Below are 22715 nucleotides of genomic sequence, written 5' to 3'. Positions count from 1 at the left end.
TCACAGAATATCCCATATATGGAGAGGATACACCACCAAGTAGTTTCTATTCCTGAACATGGAAATGACTAAAACTTAACTTAAGCTAAAGTCACTGTCCTCTATCTCAAAAATATTTAACCAATCCAGGCTCCTTCGCAATGACTGCAGGGCGAAGTGCTGGCAGCCCCAGGGCTGGTAAACCCCAGCATCCCCAGTACACGTGCTCACATGCACAAGTGGGTATGGACCAAGAGGTAAAGCCACCCACCAATGGTTGCCTTGGGAGGCCATAGCAGTTGAATTGTTTTCCTCAATTCCCTACAGATTGGGGATCAGCATACTGGAAGAGGCCATTAGAATGGCCTGAAAAAGTCCTCATTTGCTTGTGAAAGCAGTGAGAATATTCCAGGTTTATTTTCATCAGTTTGGGGGAAGAGGAAACAAGAAAAATTCTTTGCAGATGTTGTAATACTCAGACCCAGGTGTGTAGTTATTGAACTAAAAACCTTGATATGTTTTTTCAATTCATTACTGTTATATGTGAGAGGATGAAAACAAAGGAGTTTAAATATAGCAAGGCTAGGGATGATGTAATTTATCATTGGCTTTGCCTTGCATAGGAGTTACTATGCTAACATGACAGTTACCTGGCAACAAGTGAAGAGTTACTTCCTTCTCTGTTACTTCCTTTTCGTTTGTGTGAATTTCCTAAAAGAGAAGAGCAAAGGATATTTTTCTTTGTTTAAGGGTTTAAAATGAATAACATTAAGCCACGCTTTCAGAATACACACTAAAATATCACATACCCTCAGGAGCTTTTCGTTTATGTTACAAGCTACTTTTTTTTTTTTTTTTTTTTTTTTTTTGAGACGGAGTCTCACTCTGTTGCCAGGCTGGAGTGCAGTGGCACGATCTCAGCTCACTGCAACCTCTGCCTCCCAGGTTCAAGTGATTCTCCTGTCTCAGCCTCCCAAGTAGCTGGGACTACAGGCGTGTGCCACCACGCCCAGCTAATTGTTTGTATTTTTAGTAGAGATGGGGTTTCACCTTGTTGGTCAGGATAGTCTTGATCTCTTGACCTTGTGATCCGCCCGCGTCAGCCTCCCAAAGTGCTGGGATTACAGGCGTGAGCCACTGTGCCTGGCCCAAGCTAGATACTTTTTTAAAACAGGAAGTGTTCTAACTAAAGGAAGACAGAAAACTCCAAGTTATGGATATTTAATGTATTAAACTAATTATTTAGGACTGATAACTAGTAGCTGTCCCAAGTAGAGGGGGTGAGGTGGGCACTCCTTATCTCTCCTTATCTAAGGAACAACTTGAAGTGTCACACAGCAAAGCAAGGCTGCTCAAACACAGAATCTGAAATAAAAGAGATGGCCCGGCGTGGTGGCTCACACCTGTAATTCCAGCACTTTGGGTGGCCGAGATGGGCAGATCACTTGAGGTCAGGAGTTCAAAACCAGCCTGGCCAACATGGCAAAACCCCGTCTCTACTAAAAATACAAAAATTAGCCAGGCACGGTAGTGAGTGCCTGTAATCCCAGCTACTTGGGAGGCTAGGGCAGGAGAAACACTTTAATCCGGGAGGCAGAGGTTGCAGTGAGCTGAGATTATGCCACTGCACTCCGGCCTGGGTAACAGTGGGACTCCGTCTCAAAAAAAAAAAAAAAAAAGAAAAAGAAAAAGAAAGAAAGAAAAGAGACAACACGCCACAGCATGATCCCCTCTCCTTCCAGTGAGGATCAAGGGTTGAAAGCAAAAGATGATGTGTTCTTGAAAGAATATGGACACATAAATAAGGCCCAAAGGTAAGAATAGAAAAACATGAATGTATCAAGTCAGTATTGATCCAGCTAATCTATAGCACACCAGGGCTCAGTAAAGAGAGCTGGGACATTCTTTGTCCATTCAAAGTTACCTAAAACCACAAGACAGTGCCAAGGGATACAGTCATTTCTAACAGAGAATCAAGGCCAGTTTCTGGGTCACTGCTTCTCAGTAAAAATATATTCAAATGCCTCTACTTGGGGCTCAGTATTTATGGGATATTCAAAGATAATTAATTACAAACATGAATGAATTAATAGACCAAAGCAATGATCATATATGGCTGTTAACATAACAAAGAGAGGCACCATGGGCCTCCTAATAAAGTGTACCACACCATCCAGGAAGTGTTCTTGCCAAAATATCTAACCTCAATCTCCTTGAACTTCCACAGCAATCAGCCAATGTATCAGAAACACTGGGACAGAGAAACATGTCAAATAATACAGTGGGGATATAATCAGTCAAATTCTGACTGTGAAAAATTCTACAAGACACAACCAGTTTTGTCAACAAATAAAATCAGATTTTTTTTTTTTTTTTTTTGGTAGAAGGCCCTGGGTGGGAAATTTTCTGAATTTGTTAATTCAGACTCAAATATGGCATTAGAAGAAACTTGGGTACAGCCTATCTTGAGGCTGAAGAAGAATGTTAGGGCTTTTCCTGAGAACCCATTTTTGAGCATGGTATAAATTGGAGGTGACTAAGATGCCAATAAACCAAGTCCCTCTGAGGCAGTGTGGTCAGATCACGTGGGAAGCTTGTTATCTAAACACTCTCTGGCACCCATAAGCCTGCGGACTTATAGTGCAGGGATGCGGGCTGGCTCTCTGATTTTGTAAAAAGCTCCCCAGATGATTCTGATGTACTGGTCTGGGGCTTAAGCAAGAGGAACTATTCCTGCATGTTAAAAGCTATGAGTGTTTTGGTAATTTAAAAATTCTTGGCCAGGTGTGGTGGCTCACGCCTGTAATCCCAGCACTTTGGGAGGCCGAGGTGGACGGATCGCCTGAGGTGGGGAGTTCCAGACCAGCCTGACCAACATGGAGAAACCCTGTCTCTACTAAAAATACAAAATTAGCCGGGGTGTTGGTGCATGCCTGTAATCCCAGCTACTCGGGAGGCTGAGGCAGGAGAATCGCTTGAACCCGGGAGGCAGAGGTTGCAGTGAGCCGAGACTGTGCCTTTGCACTCTGGCCTGGGCAACAAGAGTGAAACTCTGTCTCAAAAAAAAAAAAAAAAAAAAAAATTAAGTTATGGCTGGGCGCAGCAACTCACACCTACAATCCCAACACTTTGGGAGGCCGAGGTGGGAGGACTGCTTGAGCCCAGGAATTTGAGACGGGCTTAGGAAACAGAGTGAGACTCATCTCTACAAAACAAACAAACAAAAAAATTAAAAAATCATCCAGGTATGGTAGTACACACCAGGTACCTCCCAGGTACCTGGGAGGCTGAGGTGAGAAGATCACTTGAGGCCAGGAGGTCAAGGCTGCAGTGAGCCATGACTGCACCACTGCATTCCAGCCTGAGAAACAGAGCAAAACCGTGTCTCAAAAAAAAAAGTTACTAACCAAGGATCTGCAAGCCCCATTGAACTCAGAGCCTACATTCTTCGCTGCTATGTACCAATTCTAACAAACATGGTCTCCAGTTTCCCATTGCAAAAGAGAAAATCAATGTAGCATCCATTGCTTGTAAAGGAAACTCTTACTACAAAACTGATCAGAACAAATAAGAAAAATTCCATTAGGAGAACTACTTCACATTCAAGGATCTGCCACACACAGCAGCATTCCCCAACCTTTTGGAGCTAGGTGTTGGTTTCGCGGAAGACAATTTTTCCACGGACCTGGCAGGGGGGCAGGGGATGATTTTGGGATGAAACTGTTCTACCTCAGGTCATTAGACATTACTTAGATTCTCATAGGGAGCGTGCAACCTGGATCTCTTGCATGTGCAGTTCACAATAGGGTTCATGCTCCTATAAGAATCTAATGCTGCCACTGATCTCACAGGAGGCGGAACTCAGGAGGTAATCCTTGCTGCCCCCTACTCCTACATTCAACTCCTGCAGTGCTGGCACAGACTAGTACCAGTCCGCAGTCTAGGGATTGGGGACATACAGGACAAAAGCACATGGATGTTAAAGTCAACTACCACTCTTGAGGACTTGCTGAGAGGCAGCCTGGTGGTATTTACTTCACTGGTTCTTGAAAAGTCAATTCTTTGGACTCTTACCAAGTTCACATTCAGAGTGCACATCATCTCAAATGTGTGATGATCCTGGGGCACCTTAGGAGAGGTAGAAAAAGGGTAGGGCCCTGCCAGAAAGATCTTGAAAAGAACTGGGGTGTGGTGTGTGGGGGTACAATGAAGCTCTCATAGGTCAAAATGCTTATAAATGCTCCTATCAGCTTTAAATCAAAAACTGAAATTGTTGTTCTCAGATTAATTTTATCCAGCCAGAGGGACAAACTCTAAGAAGCAACATCTCTAAAGGTTCCAAAACAATTTCTTTCCATTGCATTTGACACAGTGCTAAAAGGACATAATACAGACATTTCATTTCCTAAAAGCTGCCCTACTTTTCTAGAATGAACACTTAATACTCATTTTTTTCCAGCTAAGTAGAAAATCTGAGGGAGAAAAATGAATTTGCATCTACATATTAGGTAGGTATCCATGTATATCTTAAAACAAAATTTTTTTAAGTAGAAAGTTGTATTTTTTATACAGCATAGTACTAATAATTTAAGTTTTTGTCTTTCTCTATGTTTCTCCAATATTTTCTCTGTGCATGTACTAAAAACAGAAAGAATACCGACCTGGGGCCACAGTCCAAATATGGCTCTGGCATCCACAGACGTGACTTTGGTCATGTCATTTAAACTGACTGTCAGTTTCAGTTTCCTCCGATATACTAAAATGGAAACAATACTACCTAGTATGAGAGCTTTAAGAGATACATACATAACTTCAGTGACACAGGTACTTGGTCATGTAATTTGTTATAGCTGTTGGGGGTAGCAGGATCTGTGCTTCTGCTTGATTTCCTTTCATGAGTAAACAAAGAGCAGGGGAATTATTCAAGAATCTCTCGGCAGGGTGTGGTGGCTTACGCCAGTAATCACAGCACTTTGGGAGGCTGAGGTGGGTGGATCACTTGAGGCCAGGAGTTTGAGAACAGCCTGGCCAACATGGTAAAACCACGTCTCTACTGAAAATACAAAAATTGGCAGGATGCGGCAGCATGTGCCTGTAATCCCAGCTACTCGGGAGGCTGAGGCACGAAAATAGCTTGAACCCGGGAGGTGGAGGTTGCAGTGAGCTGAGATCGTGCCACTGCACTCCAGCCTGGGCAACAGAAGGAGACTCTATCATTAAAAAAAAAAAAAAAAAATCTGTTACATAAGACTAGTAACTTCTACTTTTCTCCCAATCTTGTTTCCCATATTAAACTAAATTGACTCTACTCAGGCTCACAATTCTTTTTTCTGTGGATCAGGAATTCCTGAAATTAGCAACACTGAAGTTGGCCCTAAATCTGTAAGACTTTAACTACATTAGGAATATCTGAAGCCAGGGTAAAGGAAATAGCATTTTTCTATTAATAGGATTTATCTTCTAGCAGCACACCATGATTTATGTCTGGTCATTATGCATCTTATCTTTTGCAATAGAAAGCACTTTGAACCCTCTGCAAGACCAAAAAAGTAGACCAATGGCTTTCTTAAGAAACCACATCTGGGCCGGGCGCAGTGGCTCATGCCTGTAATCCCAGCACTCTGGGAGGCTGGGGCGGGCGGATCACAAAGTCAGGAGTTCGAGACCAGCCTGACCAACATGCTGAAACCCCGTCTCTACTGAAAATATAAAAAGTAGCCAGGCATGGTGATGCATGCCTATAATCCCAGCTACTCAGAAGGCTGAGGTAGGAGAGTCACTTGAACCTGGGAGGTGGAGGCTGCAGTGAGCTGAGATCATACCATTGCACTCCAGCCTGGGAGACAGTGCGAGACTCCGTCTCAAAAAAAAAAAAGAGACCACATCCGAGAGGAAGGACCTGCTTGGGCATGCACACACAAAAAAGCTTTCTCAGCTACTAATTTTGTTGACAGTAGATCAAGTTGCTAAAAGGTGGTAACAAATTGAGAATAGAAACCTATATAACCACTGGAGCACTGGAATTTAAGGTGCCACACTGTACTCAATCATCATGAGCATCAGGCTGGGTGCGGTGGCTCATGCCTGTAATCCCGGCACTTTGGGAGGGCGAGGCGGACGGATCACAAGGTCAGGAGATCGAGACCATCCTGGCTAACACGGTGAAACCCCGTCTCTACTAAAAATACAAAAAATTAGCTGGTGAAACCCCATCTCTACTAACAATACAAAAAATTAGCCAGGTGTGGTGGCGGGTGCCTGTAGTCCAGCTACTCTGGAGGCTGAGGCAGGAGAGTGGCGTGAGCCCGGGAGGCGGGGCTTACAGTGAGCCGAGATTGTGCCACTGCACTCCAGCCTGGGCGACAGAGCAAGACTCCATCTAAAATAAATAAATAAATAAATAAATAAATAAATAAATAAATAAAATAAAAAATAAAAATCATCATGAGTATCTAATCCTTTCTGGTTAACACTTCAAAAAAATTATAAATATACACTATGCAAGTCTTACAGATAATTAACTCAGGTAAAAAACAACCATCATCACCACTATCAACTGCTTCCCCCTACAAACAAAAATCCAAACCAGTCCCAAGAAGAGAAATAACCTAGAGGACTCCAAAAAATCAGGGTATACAAATAAGAATCATAAAGAAATCCTTGCCTCAAAAATAAGTTTAATTGGAGTTTTTCTTTGAATTTGATTTTCACAAGTTACCTGTTTGGGTGGGTAGGAAGGACGGAACGGGGAGTATTCACTGGCAATGTCTGTAGTCTCTTCATCCCTATATTTCACAATCGCTTTTTGAACTCCACAAGAAAAACAAAGAAAGAACTGACAAATATGGAGCTAATATATTTCAATATTCTTAAGAGAAAACGGATTTACCATTCTTTGCTGGTTGATCACAGGAGAATGAACATAGCTGAATGAAGGAGAGCAGAGGTGGATACCAACAAGGTACGAGAGCACCCGTATCTGGATGTGCTGAGTCCTACATGTGGATCTTGGAGTGGGTTCCCCTGAAATTCCCCTATGTGCATCCTACTCCTAACCATGCTGTATTCTGAATGTGTATAAGCTGTTGTTTTCATTGGCAAATTTGTTGGGTGAGTGATTAAAGGCTGTCCAACCTTTACAATTGAATGAGTAAATATAATCTCTTTCTTAGTGGCATTACAAATTACTACACTGTGACCAAGAGTCACTTGTGGACTGTAGACATCACAGATGTCCAATCTGTGAACACCAAAGTCTACTGTTCCTTTTTCCAAAGTGGGTACAGGGCCAGCCCTTACTGAGGTTGAGAAGTGAATAATAACAAACATTTCTTGGGCTCTAAGTGCCAGCTACTGTCTAAAAAGCTTTGTATTTATTTATTAACTCATTTAATCCTCACAGCAAACCTTTGCAATAGAGTTATTATACCCATGATTGTCTCCATTTTACAGATGAAGACACCCTGCTAGTATGTGGCACAGGTGAAAAGTCAAACCCTGTGCGCAGTCTGCGTTCCTGGCCTAGTCTGCATTCTTATTCAATGCCACACTGTCATGTGGAAAGAAGGAATGAAAGGAAAAAGGAAAAACAAGGCAGAATGATCAGTGAAGTACCTGCTAGATCCACCTGAAACCAGGTAAAAGCGAGCAACACAAAGTGACCAGGGAAAGCCTCGAATGAGAGTTATAGAGAGGCCAAAGGAAGCTAAAGGGAAAACAACAACAAAAGACACCTACACCCAACCTAAGTGACACTGGCCAGCTGCATGGAGAAGAACCTGGAGGCTCCTCAACACCTACTGAAAGTGTTACCTCTTATGACTCACTCCACTGGGTCCTCTGAGGCATGAGTCTCTAATTTTCAAGCCAACTGACTCGAGAGTTCAATGGGACTCCAGGAAAGGCTCTAACCATGAATAACACTGGTATGTATGCGTGAGCAATTCTTGCTTCCTTTCAAGAGTATATAATCTTGGCCAGGCGTGGTGGCTTATGCCTGTAATCACAGCACTGTTGGAGGCCAAGGTGGATGGACCGGATCACTTGAGCTTAAGAATTCGAGACTAGCCTGGGCAACATGGCCAAACCCCATTTCCACAAAAAAAATTTTTTTTTTTTTTAAATTAGCCAGGCATGGTGGCATGTGCCTGTAGTCCCAGCTACTCAGAAGGCTGGGGCGGGAGAATCACCTCAGCCTGGGAGGTCAAGGCTGCAGTGAGCTATGATTGCACCACTGTACTCCAGCCTGGGTGACAGAACAAGACCCTGTCTCAAAAAAAAAAAAAAAAAAAAAAGAATAGAAAAGAAACAATAGCTAGGCTTAGCCACTAATATGGATGGCATCACCAAATGCTCTACTCATATTGCAATATACTGGAAAACAGAGGATTCCTCTAAAGCTTAATGGAAAGACTATTACTTGTGAAGCCTTTTCAGAGAGAGCAGTAGATAGGCCCAGCACATCCCAGGATCTAACAGCCAATTCAATCAGCATCCAGTGAGAGCTGCCTGTGTACTATCCCTATTCTTTGGGGTGGTGGGAGCTTCTTAAACCATAAACTAGTTTTACAGAAGGGTCTAGAGTTGCCCTTAAGCCTCTGCGCCTTTAACTCTGACACTCCCTACCAACTACCTAGTTAGTAGATGTTGACAACCTTACTTCTGCAGCTGTGAAACATGAGGTAACATTCCTCACTTATTCCACTAACCATCATGTTCAATGTGCAGCAAAAAGGTAGAAAAGGTATAGTTCTTTAATACTCAAGCAGAACTGGTTCTACTGGTTAGGCTGACAGACTTTTCTTAAAAAACTAACTCTGAAAATTATGGAAATTTTCAACAAATGCATCAGTTAAAAATGGTCTTTGTGCTTTGTATACCACCTCTTGCTGCTCCATTTGAATTTGAACAAAGCTTGCCATTATGGCACAAAGGAAAGGCAAAAACTGCTGGCACCAGGATCACAGCATGTCCAGGTTTTCTAAACTAGAATATCTCAGTGGGGCTTAAATTCAATTAGAACAGAAGCATGGGCCAGGCACAGTGGCTCACGCCTGTAATCCCAGCACTTTGGGAGGCCGAGGTAGGTGGATCACTTGAGGTCAGGAGTTTGAGACCAGCCTGGCCAACATGGTGAAACCCCATCTCTACTAAAAATACAAAAATTAGCCGGGTGTGGTGGCACACGCCAGTAATCCCAGCTACCTGGGAGGCTGAGGCAGGAGAATTGCTTGAACCTGGGAGACGGAGGTTGCAGTGAGCCAAGAATGTGCCACTGCACTTCAGCCTGGGTGACAGAGCGAGATTCCATTTCAAAAAAAAAAAAAAAAAGAGGGAACAGAAGCATGACAGCCTCAAGTGATCCTTCTGCCTTGGCCTCCCAAAGTGCTGGGATTATAGGTGTGAGCCCCCTGCCCCGCCACTGTTAATTCCTTACTTCAACATTTACTCCAATGTTATGGCTACTTTTTATTTATTTTATTTTTTAAAAAAAGATGAAGACATGAAAAATAAGTCTTCCAGTTTCCGCAAGTTTTCCCCTACAGATCAAAAGAAACTGGCTACATCTGTTCTGGATCCCACTGCGAGTATCAGCAATTCCCAGAACCCACAGCTGTGACTACCCCCACATTATCTAAGAACCTCACCCATGCTGAGCCAGAAGCACTCCCATCCTGGCAATGTCTAGGCCAGACAAGAGATGAGAATTTGAGAACTGCCACCCATTCTTTAGCAAGCTTATGGCCCAAAGGAGACACACCTGCTGGAACCCATATCACACAGCTGGTCTAGCATCAAAAAAGTTGCCAACCTAATCGCTTCTCAGAACTATGTTTCTGAGGAGTGGCCCAAAATCACAGGTCTCCAATGGGCCTGAGTCAATATTTAAGTTGTGTATCTGGTTACTCAGAGTTGCAAAATGACCCATCTCTAATATATACCAATTCATTTCAACAAATAGCTCCTGAACATGTTAAGTACCAAACGCTAAGGATAAAATGATGAATAAGGCCAGACACAGTGGCTCATGTCTATAATCCCAGCACTCTGGGAGGCCCAAGGCAAGTGGTTCACTTGAGCCCAAGTTCGAGACCAGCTTGGGCAACATGACGAAGCCCTGTTTCTATAAAAAATATAAAAATTAGCAGGGCATGGTGGCATGTACCTGTAGTCCCAGCTACTCAGGAGGCTGAGGTAGGTGGATCACCTTGAACCTCAGGAGGTGGAGGCTGCAGTGAGCTGTGATTATGCCACTGCACTCCAGTGTGGGTGACAGTAAGATTCTGTCTCCAAAAAATAAATAATAAAATGATGAATAAGAATTGACTTTTATTAGCCAGGCGTGGTGGCATGCACTTATGCCAGCTACTCAGGAGGCTGACATGGGAGGATTGGTTGAAAGTTGAGGCTGCAGGGAGCCATGACTGTGCCACTGTACTCCAGCCTGGGCGACAAAGTGAGACCCTATCTCAAAAAAAAAAAAGGATTGACTTTTGCCCTCACGAAATTCAGATGACAAAAAATAACTAGAATACTAAGTAATGAGTGCTGTAAGTACCAGAAGGCTACAAAAGATTCTGTCTCTACACATCATCTCATTTATTATTCAGAGCTTAGTTAACTACTATTATTGTTTCATTTTAGAGATGAGGAAAATGAGAGTAAGCCAGGTTAAAAGAAATGGGTCTCAAGCCTTTACCTGAAAGGCTTTACCTGACAAAGGTTTATCTGACGAGGGTTGTACTCTCAACCACAATCCAACCTGCCTCCCCTGGCCGACCATGCCTCCTCCTCCTGGGCACTGCTCCTCTCCTTGAGTTCACATGCTCTTTTATTCACTGAATGATCATCTCTTATGCACCTGCTCTCTTCCACGCACAGCAAACACAGGAATGAACACAACACACAGCACCTAAGTCCTCAGAGAACACAGGAGTCTGACAGCCTTGGTAGAAATGTGCTATATGTTAGAGGAAATACAGGGTACAATGGGAACACTTAGAAACACTGAACTACATTCAGAAAGGGTCAAAGAAGACTGCTGCACTCAGCAAGTGTTATTTATACTGAGACCTGAAAATGAGCAGAAATTAGTTCCAGGCAGAATGGCCACGTGATGGTTAATACTGTGTCAACTTGATTAAAGGATGCAAAATATTGATCTTGGGTGTGGCTGTGAGTGTTGCCAAAGGAGATTAACATTTGAGTCAGTGGGCTAGGAAAGGCAGACCCAGCCTTAATCTGGTGGACCAATCTAATCAGCTACCAGTGAATATAAGGCAGGCAGAAAAACATGAAAAGGTAAGACTGGCCTAGCCTCGCAGCCTACATCTTTCTCCTGTGCTGGATGTTTCCTGGCCTCAAACATCAGACTCCAAGTTCTTCAGTTTTGAGACTTTGACAGGCTCTCCTTGCTCCTCAAGCTTGCAGACAGCCTATTGTGGGAACTTGTGATCATGTAATTTAATATTTAATAAACTCCCCTTTATATATATACACATACATACATATATCCTGTTAGTTCTGCCCATCTAGGAACCCTAATACGGATTTTGGTACCAGGAGTGGTTCTAGAGGAACAGAATAGTAAGGATGGCATTCTTTCATTTGTCGTGGGGTTTCTGGAGTTGGCTGCTTAATATGATTAGACCCAAAAATGCTAAGGCCTCCACTGATAATGGAAGTAGAGAACACTGATAGTCCTTGGCATGAACTGTTCAGAAAGTTATGCAAAACAAACACATTTGACACTCCTGATTCATCGCTCATGAGAGGCAAGGAGTTTAGTGACTCTATACATAATACCTTTGACCATATGTGGAGAACCAAGGAACATAATGAAGCTGGTTGGTTGCTCCTAAGTTCAGTGGACAAAGTGATGAATGAAAATGATGAACTCAGGGATTCTACCTCCTGGGTAGAATCTCCCTTCAGAAGCAGACACCCAGCCTCAAATCTGCTAAGACTGTCCTGAGTGAGAGTCTTATCTCTGGCAGAGAAAGAGCTGAAATTGTGGAAAAACAGATACAAGCTCTTATCATGTGAGTGGCTGACCTGCAACAAAAGGTGCATGCACAGCCTCGCCAGGTGTCTTTTGTTAAAGTGAAGGCATTCATGGGAAAAGAATGGGACCCTGCAACTTGGAATGGGAACGTGTGGGAGGACCCTGATGAAGCTGGGGACACTGAGCTTGTAAACTCTGATGAACTTTTTTTGCCAGAAGGAACAGCTTCCCCATCCCCAGTAGTGGCAACATCCCCTCCCTAACCCATACTGCCATCAGCCTTTCCACCTTTGTCTGAGATAAACTCTGCACTGCCTGAGGCAACATTGATGGCCTCCCCTGAGGCAGCTGCCAGGCAAGATAATGTTGATTCTCCTCAGGAGTCACCCCCAACACCCCTGTTTGCTTCTAGACCTATAACTGGACTAAAGTCCCACCAGGTGAGGTGAGGTTGAGACTGTGACACGTGATGAGGTGCGCTACACTTGAAAAGAACTGCTTGAGTTCTCTAATTTATATAAACAGAAATCTGGAGAATAGGCATGGGAATGGATATTAAGGGTATAGGATAATGGTAGACGGAACATAGAGTTGGATCAGGCTAAATTTATTGATTTGAGCCCACTAAGTAGGGGCTCTGCTTTTAATGTTGCAGCTTGGGGAGTTAAAAAAGGTTCTAATAGTTTATGTGCTTGGTTAGCTGAAATATGGATTAAAAGATGGCCCACTATGAGTGAGCTGGAAATGCCTGATCTCCCTTGGTTTAATGTAGAGTAAGGGATCCAAAGGCTTAGGGAGATTGGGATGGTGGAGTGGATTAGTCACTTTAGACCTACTCATCCCAGCTGGGAGGGTCCAGAAGATATATCCTTGACCAATGCTTTGCAAAACAGATTTGTGAGGGCAGCATCTGCATCTTTGAAGAGCCCTGTAATTGCTCATCTCTGTATGTCAAATCTAACAGTGGGAACTGCAATCACTCAACTACAAAATTTAAATACAATGGGAATAACTGGATCCCTAGGTGGCAGGGGCCAAGTGGCGGCACTCAACTGTCAAAGACAAGGTGTTCGTAGCTACTGTAATGGATGGTAGAGACAAAGCAGCAATCAGAATAGTCTGACTCACGTAGAGCTCTGGCATTGGCTAATTAATCATGCTGTTCCTAGAAGTGAAACTGATAGGAAGCCTACTGCATTCCTACTTAATTTATATAAACAGAAAACTTCCAGGTCGAATGCACAAAAGACTAGTTTGAATTATAAAAACAGAGAATCACGGCCCCTCGATCAATTTCCAGACTTGAGCCAGTTTACAGACCCAGAACCCCTTGAAGGAAGGGGAGGCCGGGTCCCCTTGAGGAAGGACCCCACCACATTACCAACAATTTACGCAGTGGATCTTTCTCTCATCCTTCCCCAAGGAGACCTCTGACATTCTACCAGGGTAAGTGTGCACTGGGGAAAGGGAAATGATCAGACATTTGGACTAATGGACACTGGTTCTGAGCTGACGATGATTCTGGGGTACCCAAAGTGTCACTGTGGTCCTCCAGTTAAAGTAGGGGCTTATGGAGGTCAGGTAATTAATGCAGTTTTAGCTCAGGTCTGACTTACAGTGGGTCCAGTGGGCCCCCAGACTCATCCTGTTATTTCCCCAGTGGCAGAATGCATAATTGGCATAGACATACTTAGCAACTGGCAGAACCCCCACATTGGTTCCCTAACTGGTAGGGTGAGGGCTATTATGGTGGAAAAGGCTAAACAGAAGCTGTTAGAGCTGCCTCTACCTAGAAAAATAGTAAATCGAAAACAATATCACATCCCTGGAGGGACTGCAGAGATTAATGCCACCATCAAGGACTTGAAAGACGCAGGGGTGGTGATTCCCACATCCCTGTTCAACTCTCCTATTTGGCCTGTGCAGAAGATGGATCTTGCAGAATGACAGTGGATTCTCATAAGCCTAACCAAGAGGTGACTCCAGTTGCAGCTGCTGTACCAAATGTGGTTTCATTGCTTTAGCAAATTAACACATCTCCTGGTACCTGGTATACAGCCATTGCCTTGGCAAATGCCTTTTTCTCCATTCCTGTCCATAAGGCCCACCAGAAGCAATTTGCCTTCAGCCGGCAAGACCAACAATATACCTTCACTGTCCTACCTCAGGGACATATCAACTCTCTGGCTTTGTGTCATAATCTTATTCGAAGAGACCTTGATCGCTTTTTGCTTCCACAAGGTATCACACTGGTCCATTACACTGATGACATTATCCAAGAAGTAACAAACACAATGGACTTACTGGTGAGACATTTTCATGCCAGAGGATGGGAACTAAATCCAACTAAAATTTAGGGAACTTCTACCTCAGTAAAATTTTTAGGGGTTCAGTGGTGTGCAGCCTGTTGAGATACTCCTTCTAAGATGAAGGATAAGTTGCTACATTTGGCCCCTCCTACAACCAAGAAAGAGGCACAATGCCTAGTGGGCCTATTTGGATTTTGGAGGCAACATATTCTTCATTTGAGTGTGTTACTCCAGCCCATTTATTGAGTGACCCATTTATTGAGTGGGGTCCAGTAAAGGAGATGGTTCTGTAACAAGTCCAGGCTGCTTTGCAAGCTGCTCTGCCACTTGGGCCACAAAACCCAGCTGATCCAATCGTGCTTGAGGTGTCAGTGGCAGATAGGGATGCCGTTTGGAGCCTTTGGCAGGCCCCCATAGGTGAATCACAGTGGAGGCCTCCAGGATTTTGGAGCAAGGCCCTGCCATCTTCTGCAGATAACGACTCTCCTTTTGAAAGACAGCTCTTGGCCCGTTACTGGGCTTTGGTAGAAACTGAATGTTTGACTATGGGTCAAGTCACCATGCGACCTGAACTGCCCATCATGAATTGGGCACTTTCTGACCATCTAGCCATAAAGTGGGTCGTGCACAGCAGCATTCCATCATCAAATGGAAGTGGTATACACATGATTGGGCTCGAGCAGGTCTTGAAGGCACAAGTTACATGAGGAAGTGGCTCAAATGCCCATGGTCTCCACACCTGCCACCGTACCTTCTGTTCCCCAGCCTGCACCAATGACCTCATGGGGAGTTCCCTATGATCAGATGACAGGAAGAGAAAACTAGGGCCTGGTTCACAGATGGTTCTGCAAGACATGCAGGCACCACCGAAAGTGGACAGCTGTAGCACTACAGATCCTTTCTAGGACATCTCTGAAGGACAGCAGTGAAGGGAAACCTTCCCAGTGGGCAGATCTTTGAGCAGTGCACCTGGTTGTGCATTTTGCATGGAAAGTGAAATGGCCAGATGTCCAATTATATACTGATTCATAGGCTGTAGCCAATGGTTTGGCTGGATGTTCGGGGACTTGGAAGAAGCATGATTGGAAAATTGGTGACAAAGAAATTTGGGGAAGAGTTATATGGATGGTCCTCTCTGAGTGGTCAAAAACTGTGAAGATATTTGCATCTTCATGTGAGTGCTCAGCAATGGGTGACCTCAGCAGAGGAGCATTTTAATAATCAAGTAGATAGGGTGACCCATTCTGTGGACACCACTCAGACTCTTCCCCCAGCCACCTCTGTCATCACACAATGGGCCCATAAACAAAATGGCCATGGTGGCAGGGATGGAGGTTATGCATCAGCTCAGCAACATGGACTTCCACTCACCAAGGCTGACCTGGCTACGGCCACTGTTGAGTGCCCAGTTTGCCAGCAGCAGTGACCAACACTGAGCCCTCGATATGGCACCATTCCTCAGGGCGATCAGCCAGCTACCTGGTGGCTGGTTGATTATATTGGACCTCTTCTATCATTGAAAGGGCAGAGGTTTGTCTTCACTGCAATACACACTCTGGATATGGGTTTGCCTATCCTGCACACAATGCTTCTGCCAAGACTACCATCCATGGACTCACGGAATGCCTTATCCACCATCATGGTATTCCACACAGCATTGCCTCTGACCAAGGCACTCTCTTTGCGGCTAAAGAAGTGCGGCAGTGGGTTCGTACTCATGGAATTCACTGGTCTTACCATGTTCCCTATCATCCCGAAGCAGCAGGATTGACAGAATGGTGTAATAGCCTTTTGAAGTCACAATTACAATGCCAGCTAGGTGACAATAATTTGCAGGGCTGGGGCAAAGTTCTCTAGAAGGCCATGTATGCTCTGAATCAGCATTCAATACATGGTACTGTTTCTCCCATAGCCAGGATTCACGGGTCCAGGAATTAAAGGGTGGAAGTGGAAGTGGTACCACTCACCATCACCCCTAGTGATCCACCAGCAAAATTTTTGCTTCCTGTTCCTGCAACATTATCTTCTGCTGGTCTAGAGGTCTTAGTTCCAGAGGGAGGAACGCTGCCACCAGGAGACACAACAATTCCATTAAACTGGAAGTTAAGATTGCTACCCGGACACTTTGGGCCCCTCCTACCTTTAAAGTCAATAGGCTAAGAAGGGAGTTACAGTGTTGGCCGGGGTGACTGACCCGGACTATCAAAATGAAAACAGTCTACTCTCCATAATGGAGGTAAGGAAGAATATGCATGGAATACAGGAGATCCATTAGGGCGTCTCTTAGTATTACCATGCCCTGTGATTAAGGTCAATGGGAAACGACAACAGCCCAGTCCAGGCAGGACTACAAATGGTCCAGACCCCTCAGGAATAAAGGTTTGGGTCACTCCACTAGGGAAAAAACCACGATCTGCTGAGGTGTTTGCTGAAGGCAAAGGGAACACAGAATAAGTAGTAGAAGAAGGCAGTCATCAATACCAGCTACGACCACGTGACCAGCTGCAGAAATGAGAACTGTAATTGTCATGAGTATTTCCTCCTTCTTTTGTTAAAAACATGTTTGTGCATATATACATGTTTTATTTCCTTTTCCTTTATCATATAAGATTTATTGACTTCATATCAGCATTTAAGTATTGTTAACTTTATGTAATGGTATTTGGGTTGGGGATTGGTGAGTTTCCAGTTGTATGAAGGATAGTTGTATTATGTTAGGTGTAATTATGACCTTACTATTGTCTTTATTTGAAGATTATGTGTGATCTCAGGAGATGTGTATGGGTTCAAGTTGACAAGGGGTGGACTTGTGATGGTTAATACTGAGTGTCAACTTGATTGAATTGAAGGATACAAAATATTGATCCTGGGTGTGGTTGTAAGGGTGTTGCCAAAGGAAATTAACATTTGAGTCAGTGGGCTGGGAAAGGCAGACCCATTCTTAATCTGGTGGGCACAGTCTAATCAGCTACCAGTGAATATAAAGCAGGCAAAAAAAAGGTGAAAAGGCGAGACTGGCCTATCCTCCCAGCCTACATCTTTCTCCCATGCTGGATGCTTCGTGCCCTGAAACATCAGACGCCAAGTTCTTCAGTTTTGAGACTCTGACTGGCTCTCCTTGCTCCTCAGACTTGCAGACAGCCTGTTGTGGGACCTTGTGATCATGTAAGTTAATACTTAATAAACTCCAGATATATATAGGAGATATATATCCTATTAGTTCTATCCCTCTAGGGAATCCTAATGCAGGCTAACACTCACCTTCTCGGGCTCTTCTTGGTCAAGTCTCCTTTCTGGGCAGGGTCCTCTTACTTCCTCACAAACCCTGTGTTCCCTGGATGAGCTCTCTCACTCAAAGGTGTTTCAACAGTATAGGCTGATGATCCCCAAGTGGTACTTCACTCCAGATCTGCCTTCAGAGCTCCAGGCCTGGACACCTCAACAGCCTCCTGGCCACCTGCACCAGAATGTCCCTCATATCCTTCAAATTGACATTTCAAAATCAGCTCATCACCACCCCTTGCCAAATCTGCTGCTCTGAGCTCTGGTTCAGGACCAGCCATCCAGCTGGCCACACCAGAAACCTGAGAGTCACTCTTACCTACTCCCTGCCTCTCACACCCTGTGCTCTGCTCCATATTGCCCACGTCTATCCATTCCTGTTGTCGCTCTGACTTTGGGCCACCATCATTTCCTAGCTCGCATGCTCCCGACTGCCAGTCGCACTGCCTCCAACTGGCCCCTACTGCATCCTCTGGGACCACCCAACCCACTGTCTCCACTCCTGTCCATCCAACTCACTGTCAAATCCACTGTCCACACAGTTCAGGTCCTGTGAGGCTTTCTGTGGTCAAAACTCTCTCCATCAGAACACTGAGGTGCCCCTTTGCTAGATACCCAAACCACACTCTATATATGCCTCCAGAACAGCACTTTTCCTTTTTTCCTTTTTTTTTTAAAGACAGAGTCTCCCTCTGTCCCCCATGCAGGAGTTCAGTGGCACGATCTTGGCTCACTGCAACTTCTGCCTCCCAGGTTCAAAAGAGTCTCATTCCTCAGCCTCCTTAGTAGCTGGGATTACTGGTGCCCACCATCACATCTGGTTAATTTTTTTTTTTAGTAGAGACAGGGTTTCACCACGTTGGCTAGGCTGGTCTTGAACTCCTTACCTCCAGTAATCTGCCCACCTTGGCCTCCCAAAGTGCTGGGATTACAGGTGTGAGCCACCGCACCTGGCCAAGCATAGCACTTTTCACGCTGAACTGCAAGAGTCTCTTACCTTGTCTGTCTTGCCAACCAATGATACAAACTGAGGGCTGAGGCTGTACCTTTATGGATTTTTAGCCTCAACTCCTAGCATATAATTCCTGACAAGACAGTAAATTGTCAGTAAGTCTGCTGAAAGAATGGACACATGAAAACATACATAGAGACAATAATTCTTGATCTGGATAATATTCTTCAATCCTATGCATAGCTCTTGTGAAATTAACAAAATTGCTCTATTAAAAATTCCTACCTAAGTGTATTAGTGCCAAGTATCACCGAACTATTGTCACATTCTTCCCTTAGCTGGCTTCCAGAAACACATTCTGGTCTCACTAATAGAGTAGGGGCATAGCCAAGGTCAGACTTTTAATTTGGAGCTTTCTCACTGAGAATACAGACTAAAGACTGAATGAATCCATCTACTATCCAGCTGTAGGAAGCTAAAAACCAAAACAGGATTTGTTTCCTGAAGCTGATTCCCAAGGCTGCTGGTACCCCACTCCTGGCCAGAAGGCTTGGCTACCTCCGAGCAGGCCTGACTAGCAGGCTCATTCCCCACGCTTCTGAAAGCATGACAGGAGGCAGCTTTGCTGTTGACCACAGCTCTATTCCACTAGCTATATACTTTCTGCAGTTACAAGCAACAATTACTCTGACAACAAACCAAGAGAACAGCATCTGAAGCCAGGGAGGCAGACATGCAGTAAGAGGCTAACTGACAACGTCTGGTCTCAAGGTAACAAACCACATACACAAATTCAACCTGGTACCTGGTCTTTCAATATTCTCCTGTTTACGTGTTATGCAAATCAGTTCTCAGCCCTAAAATGGACAAGTTGAGTATTCTTAATCCAAACATGACACTCAAGGGATTTTGGATTTTCAGATTAGAAATACTCAACCTGTATTCATTTCAGAGGGCTACTTGGAAACTCAACAGAGCATTTCAGACTACGAATCTATTATCCACAATGATATATGCCTAAATTAAACACATAAAAATGTCATAGGAGTTTATTATGTCCACTTTCAATGTCCTATGTCACTTATCTTGACAACAATCTGTATGGTATTTTCATCCCCACTTTACAGATAAGGCCAATGAAGCACTAAGGGTTTAAATAATAAACCCAGGTTCACAGAACTAAATAGATGGTAAAGCCAGAACTCAGTATCAATTCTGACACCAAGCTTATACTTTTGAACTTTAAACTCTGTCTTTGTAAAAGCTTTATTAAGGCTGGGCATGGTGGCTCATTCCTGTAATCCCAGCATTTTGGGAGGCCAAGGCGGGCAGATCACCTGAGGTCAGGAGTTCGAGACCGGCCTGGCCAATATGGTGAAACCCCATCTCTACTAAAAATACAAAAAAAAAGTTAGCCGGGCATGGTGGCACACGCCTGAAATCCCAGCTACTAGGGAGGCTGAGGCAGGAGAATTGCTTGAACCCAGGAGGTGGAGATTGCAGTTAGCTGAGATCACGCCATTGCATTCCAGCCTGGACGATGAGGCAAGACTCTGTCTCAAAAAAAAACAAAAAACACTTTATTAAGATATAATTGAGGTCAGACACAGTGGCTAACGTCTGTAATCCCAACACTTTGGGAGGCCGAGGGTGGGAGGATCTCTTGAGCCCAGGAGTTCGAGATCAGCCTGGGTAACATAGCGAGACCTTGTTTTTACAAAAAATGAACAAAATTACCTGGGCATGTTGTGTGTACCTGTAGTCCCAGCTACATGGGAGGCTAAGGCAGGAAGATTGCTTCAGCCCAGGAGGTTGAGGCTGGAGTGAGCTGAGATCACACCACTGCATTCCAGTCTGGGCAACAGAGCAAGACCTTGTCTCCAAAAAAAGAAACGAAAAAAAAGGTGTAATTGGCTGGGCATGGCGATTTACACTTTGCCTGTAATCCCAGTACTTTGGAAGGGTGAGGTGGTGGGGGAGTGGGGATTGCTTGAGGCCAGGAGTTTGAGACTAGCCTGGGCAACACAGTGAAACCTGTCCCTACCAAAAAAAAACTTAGGAACTGTAACACGTGCCTGTAGTCTCAGCTACTCAGTAGGTTGAGGTGGGAGGATCCCTTGAGCCCAGGAGTTGAAGGTTGCAGTGAGCTATGATCACGTTACTGCACTCCAGCCTGGGTAACAGAGGAAAACATTCTCTTTAAAAAAAAAAAAAAAAAAAGTGGCCGGGCACGGTGGCTCACGCCTGTAATCCCAGCACATTGGGAGGCCAAGGTGGGCAGACCACAAGGTCAGGAGATCGAAAACATCCTGGCTAACATGGTGAAACCCTGTCTCTACTAAAAAATACAAAAAATTAGCTGGGCGTGATGGCGGGCGCCTGTAGTCCCAGCTACTTGGGAGGCTGAGGCAGGAGAATGGTGTGAACCTGGGAGGCGGAGCTTGCAGTGAGCCGAGATCGCACCACTGCACTCCAGCCTGGGTGACAGAGCGAGACTCCGTCTAAAAAAAAAAAAAAAAAGATATAATTTACCAACCATGTAATTCACCAAAGTATTTAATATAATGTTTAACAATATAAAGTGTTGAAATGGTATTCAGTATATTCATAGTTGTACAATCATCACCACAATCAATTTTAGATCATTTTCATCATCCCAAAAGGAATATTCTAAGGCAAAGCACCTCATACCAAAGCTGACCTGTTATTCCCCACTCAATCCCTCTGTTTACATTGTACCTCTAACCCTAGGCAACCACAAATCTTCAACTTTTTTCCTATTACAAAGTAATACCTACAAATGTTCTTTCAGTTGTAACAAGTCTCCAGGGCAGGGGAACAGGCAATGACCTTGGACAATTCATTACCCCCAACAGCTAAGCAATACTTATTCACTTGGTCATTCTAAATCCTTTTCTTCACATTTAGACCCTGCTTTTTTCCTGACCTCAGGTTTTTTTTTTTTTTGAAGGAAGAGAGTATCTGCTCATTAAGATGCAAATTAAATTCCTCACTCTGTTTTGACAGCTCATCATTTCTTGAAGTGCAGCGAAAGCATTACTCATTTATGATTCTTAGCAAGGATCACTCTCACCAGGCATTCACTTGGCCTTTAAACAATCCCAATACCTCATTAAACTCTCCCTAATAAAGAAAGAAATAAATAAAACTTACATTAGAAAATAAATGTTAGGACCCAAATACCAGTATAAGCCTCAGATCCCACAGACCTGATCTCACCAAACAGTCAACTGGCTTGGTTCTCTTATTATCGGTGAACCACACCCAAAGACGGTTGGCAAGCTTGATGGGATAAGGACTTGCCTCAGGAAGCAAAAGGTCACACAGAAAAGAAATGGCTAGAGCCAGAGGCCTCCCAAATCCAAGCTAATGCTCCTTCAACAGAACCAGAAGCAGGCAGGATCTTGGCTGTGCCTTGAAAGCTAGTAAGGATTTGGATCAGTGGAAGGGGCAAGAAGCGTGGAGGGCTCTTAAATGGGAAGATGACAACATGAAGGCCGCGTTCAGCAGAAGGCTGGCTGTGGTGTGTGGGCATCTGGGGGTGGTGCAGACGGGGAGCAGTGGGAAGTGGAGAGGCCAGTCAAGCTCTTGTGGTAGGTGGTTGCATGCACCAGGAGATGCTAGACAGAAGGTGGCCATGGAAACACAGACGGATCACCACAGAGGGCCCCACAAAGGGCACAGTGGGGGCTGTGATTGGTTGGGCATATGAGTGATTAGGGAAAGAAGGGTGCTGTTGGCAGAAGCTGGGAAGGCTCACTTGAAAGGAGAGAGAAGCCAAGCTGAATTGCAGGTATCAAGCTCTGGACTTAACATACTGCCCAAACCCCAAGTCCTCCTAGAAGCCCTTGAGACAGATGAAGATACTGTTACAGGACAGAAAGGAAATCCATGAAACGACTCACTGAAAAAGAAAACTGTGCAGGAAGGGAGGCCCTCCAGGTAGACTGTAAAGGTACCCATGGTGGGTATGGCAGTCCTATAAGAGGGACAGCATGCCTGGCTCCAGACACACACTTAGAGTGCCAGAGAAGAACAATGCTGAGTCCAGGCGCAGTGGCTCACGCCTGTATTCCCAGCACTTTGGGAGGCAGAGGCGGGCGGATCATGAGGTCAGGAGATCAAGATCATCCTGGCTAACACAGTGAAACCCCGTCTCTACTAAAAA

At 44.5% G+C, this 22715-nt stretch overlaps 1 protein-coding gene across 15 annotated transcripts in view; it reads right to left on the bottom strand.

The window, feature by feature from the left end:
* The window catches only part of MTMR12 (myotubularin related protein 12), an 83134-nt gene that overhangs the window by 46141 nt on the left and 14278 nt on the right, over window positions 1-22715 (bottom strand). For all 15 annotated transcript variants that reach the window (XM_517831.8, XM_054685109.2, XM_054685110.2 and 12 more), the window contains exon 2: window positions 630-690. In XM_517831.8, the coding sequence (XP_517831.6) occupies window positions 630-690 (61 nt within the window). The remainder of the gene's footprint in view (window positions 1-629; window positions 691-22715) is intronic.

Source organism: Pan troglodytes, chromosome 4, assembly GCF_028858775.2.
Source record: "Pan troglodytes isolate AG18354 chromosome 4, NHGRI_mPanTro3-v2.0_pri, whole genome shotgun sequence".
In the NCBI taxonomy this organism is placed as follows: domain Eukaryota; kingdom Metazoa; phylum Chordata; class Mammalia; order Primates; family Hominidae; genus Pan; species Pan troglodytes.
The sequence above is the reverse complement of the archived record's forward strand: the minus strand, read 5'-3'. Positions and strand labels throughout refer to the sequence as shown.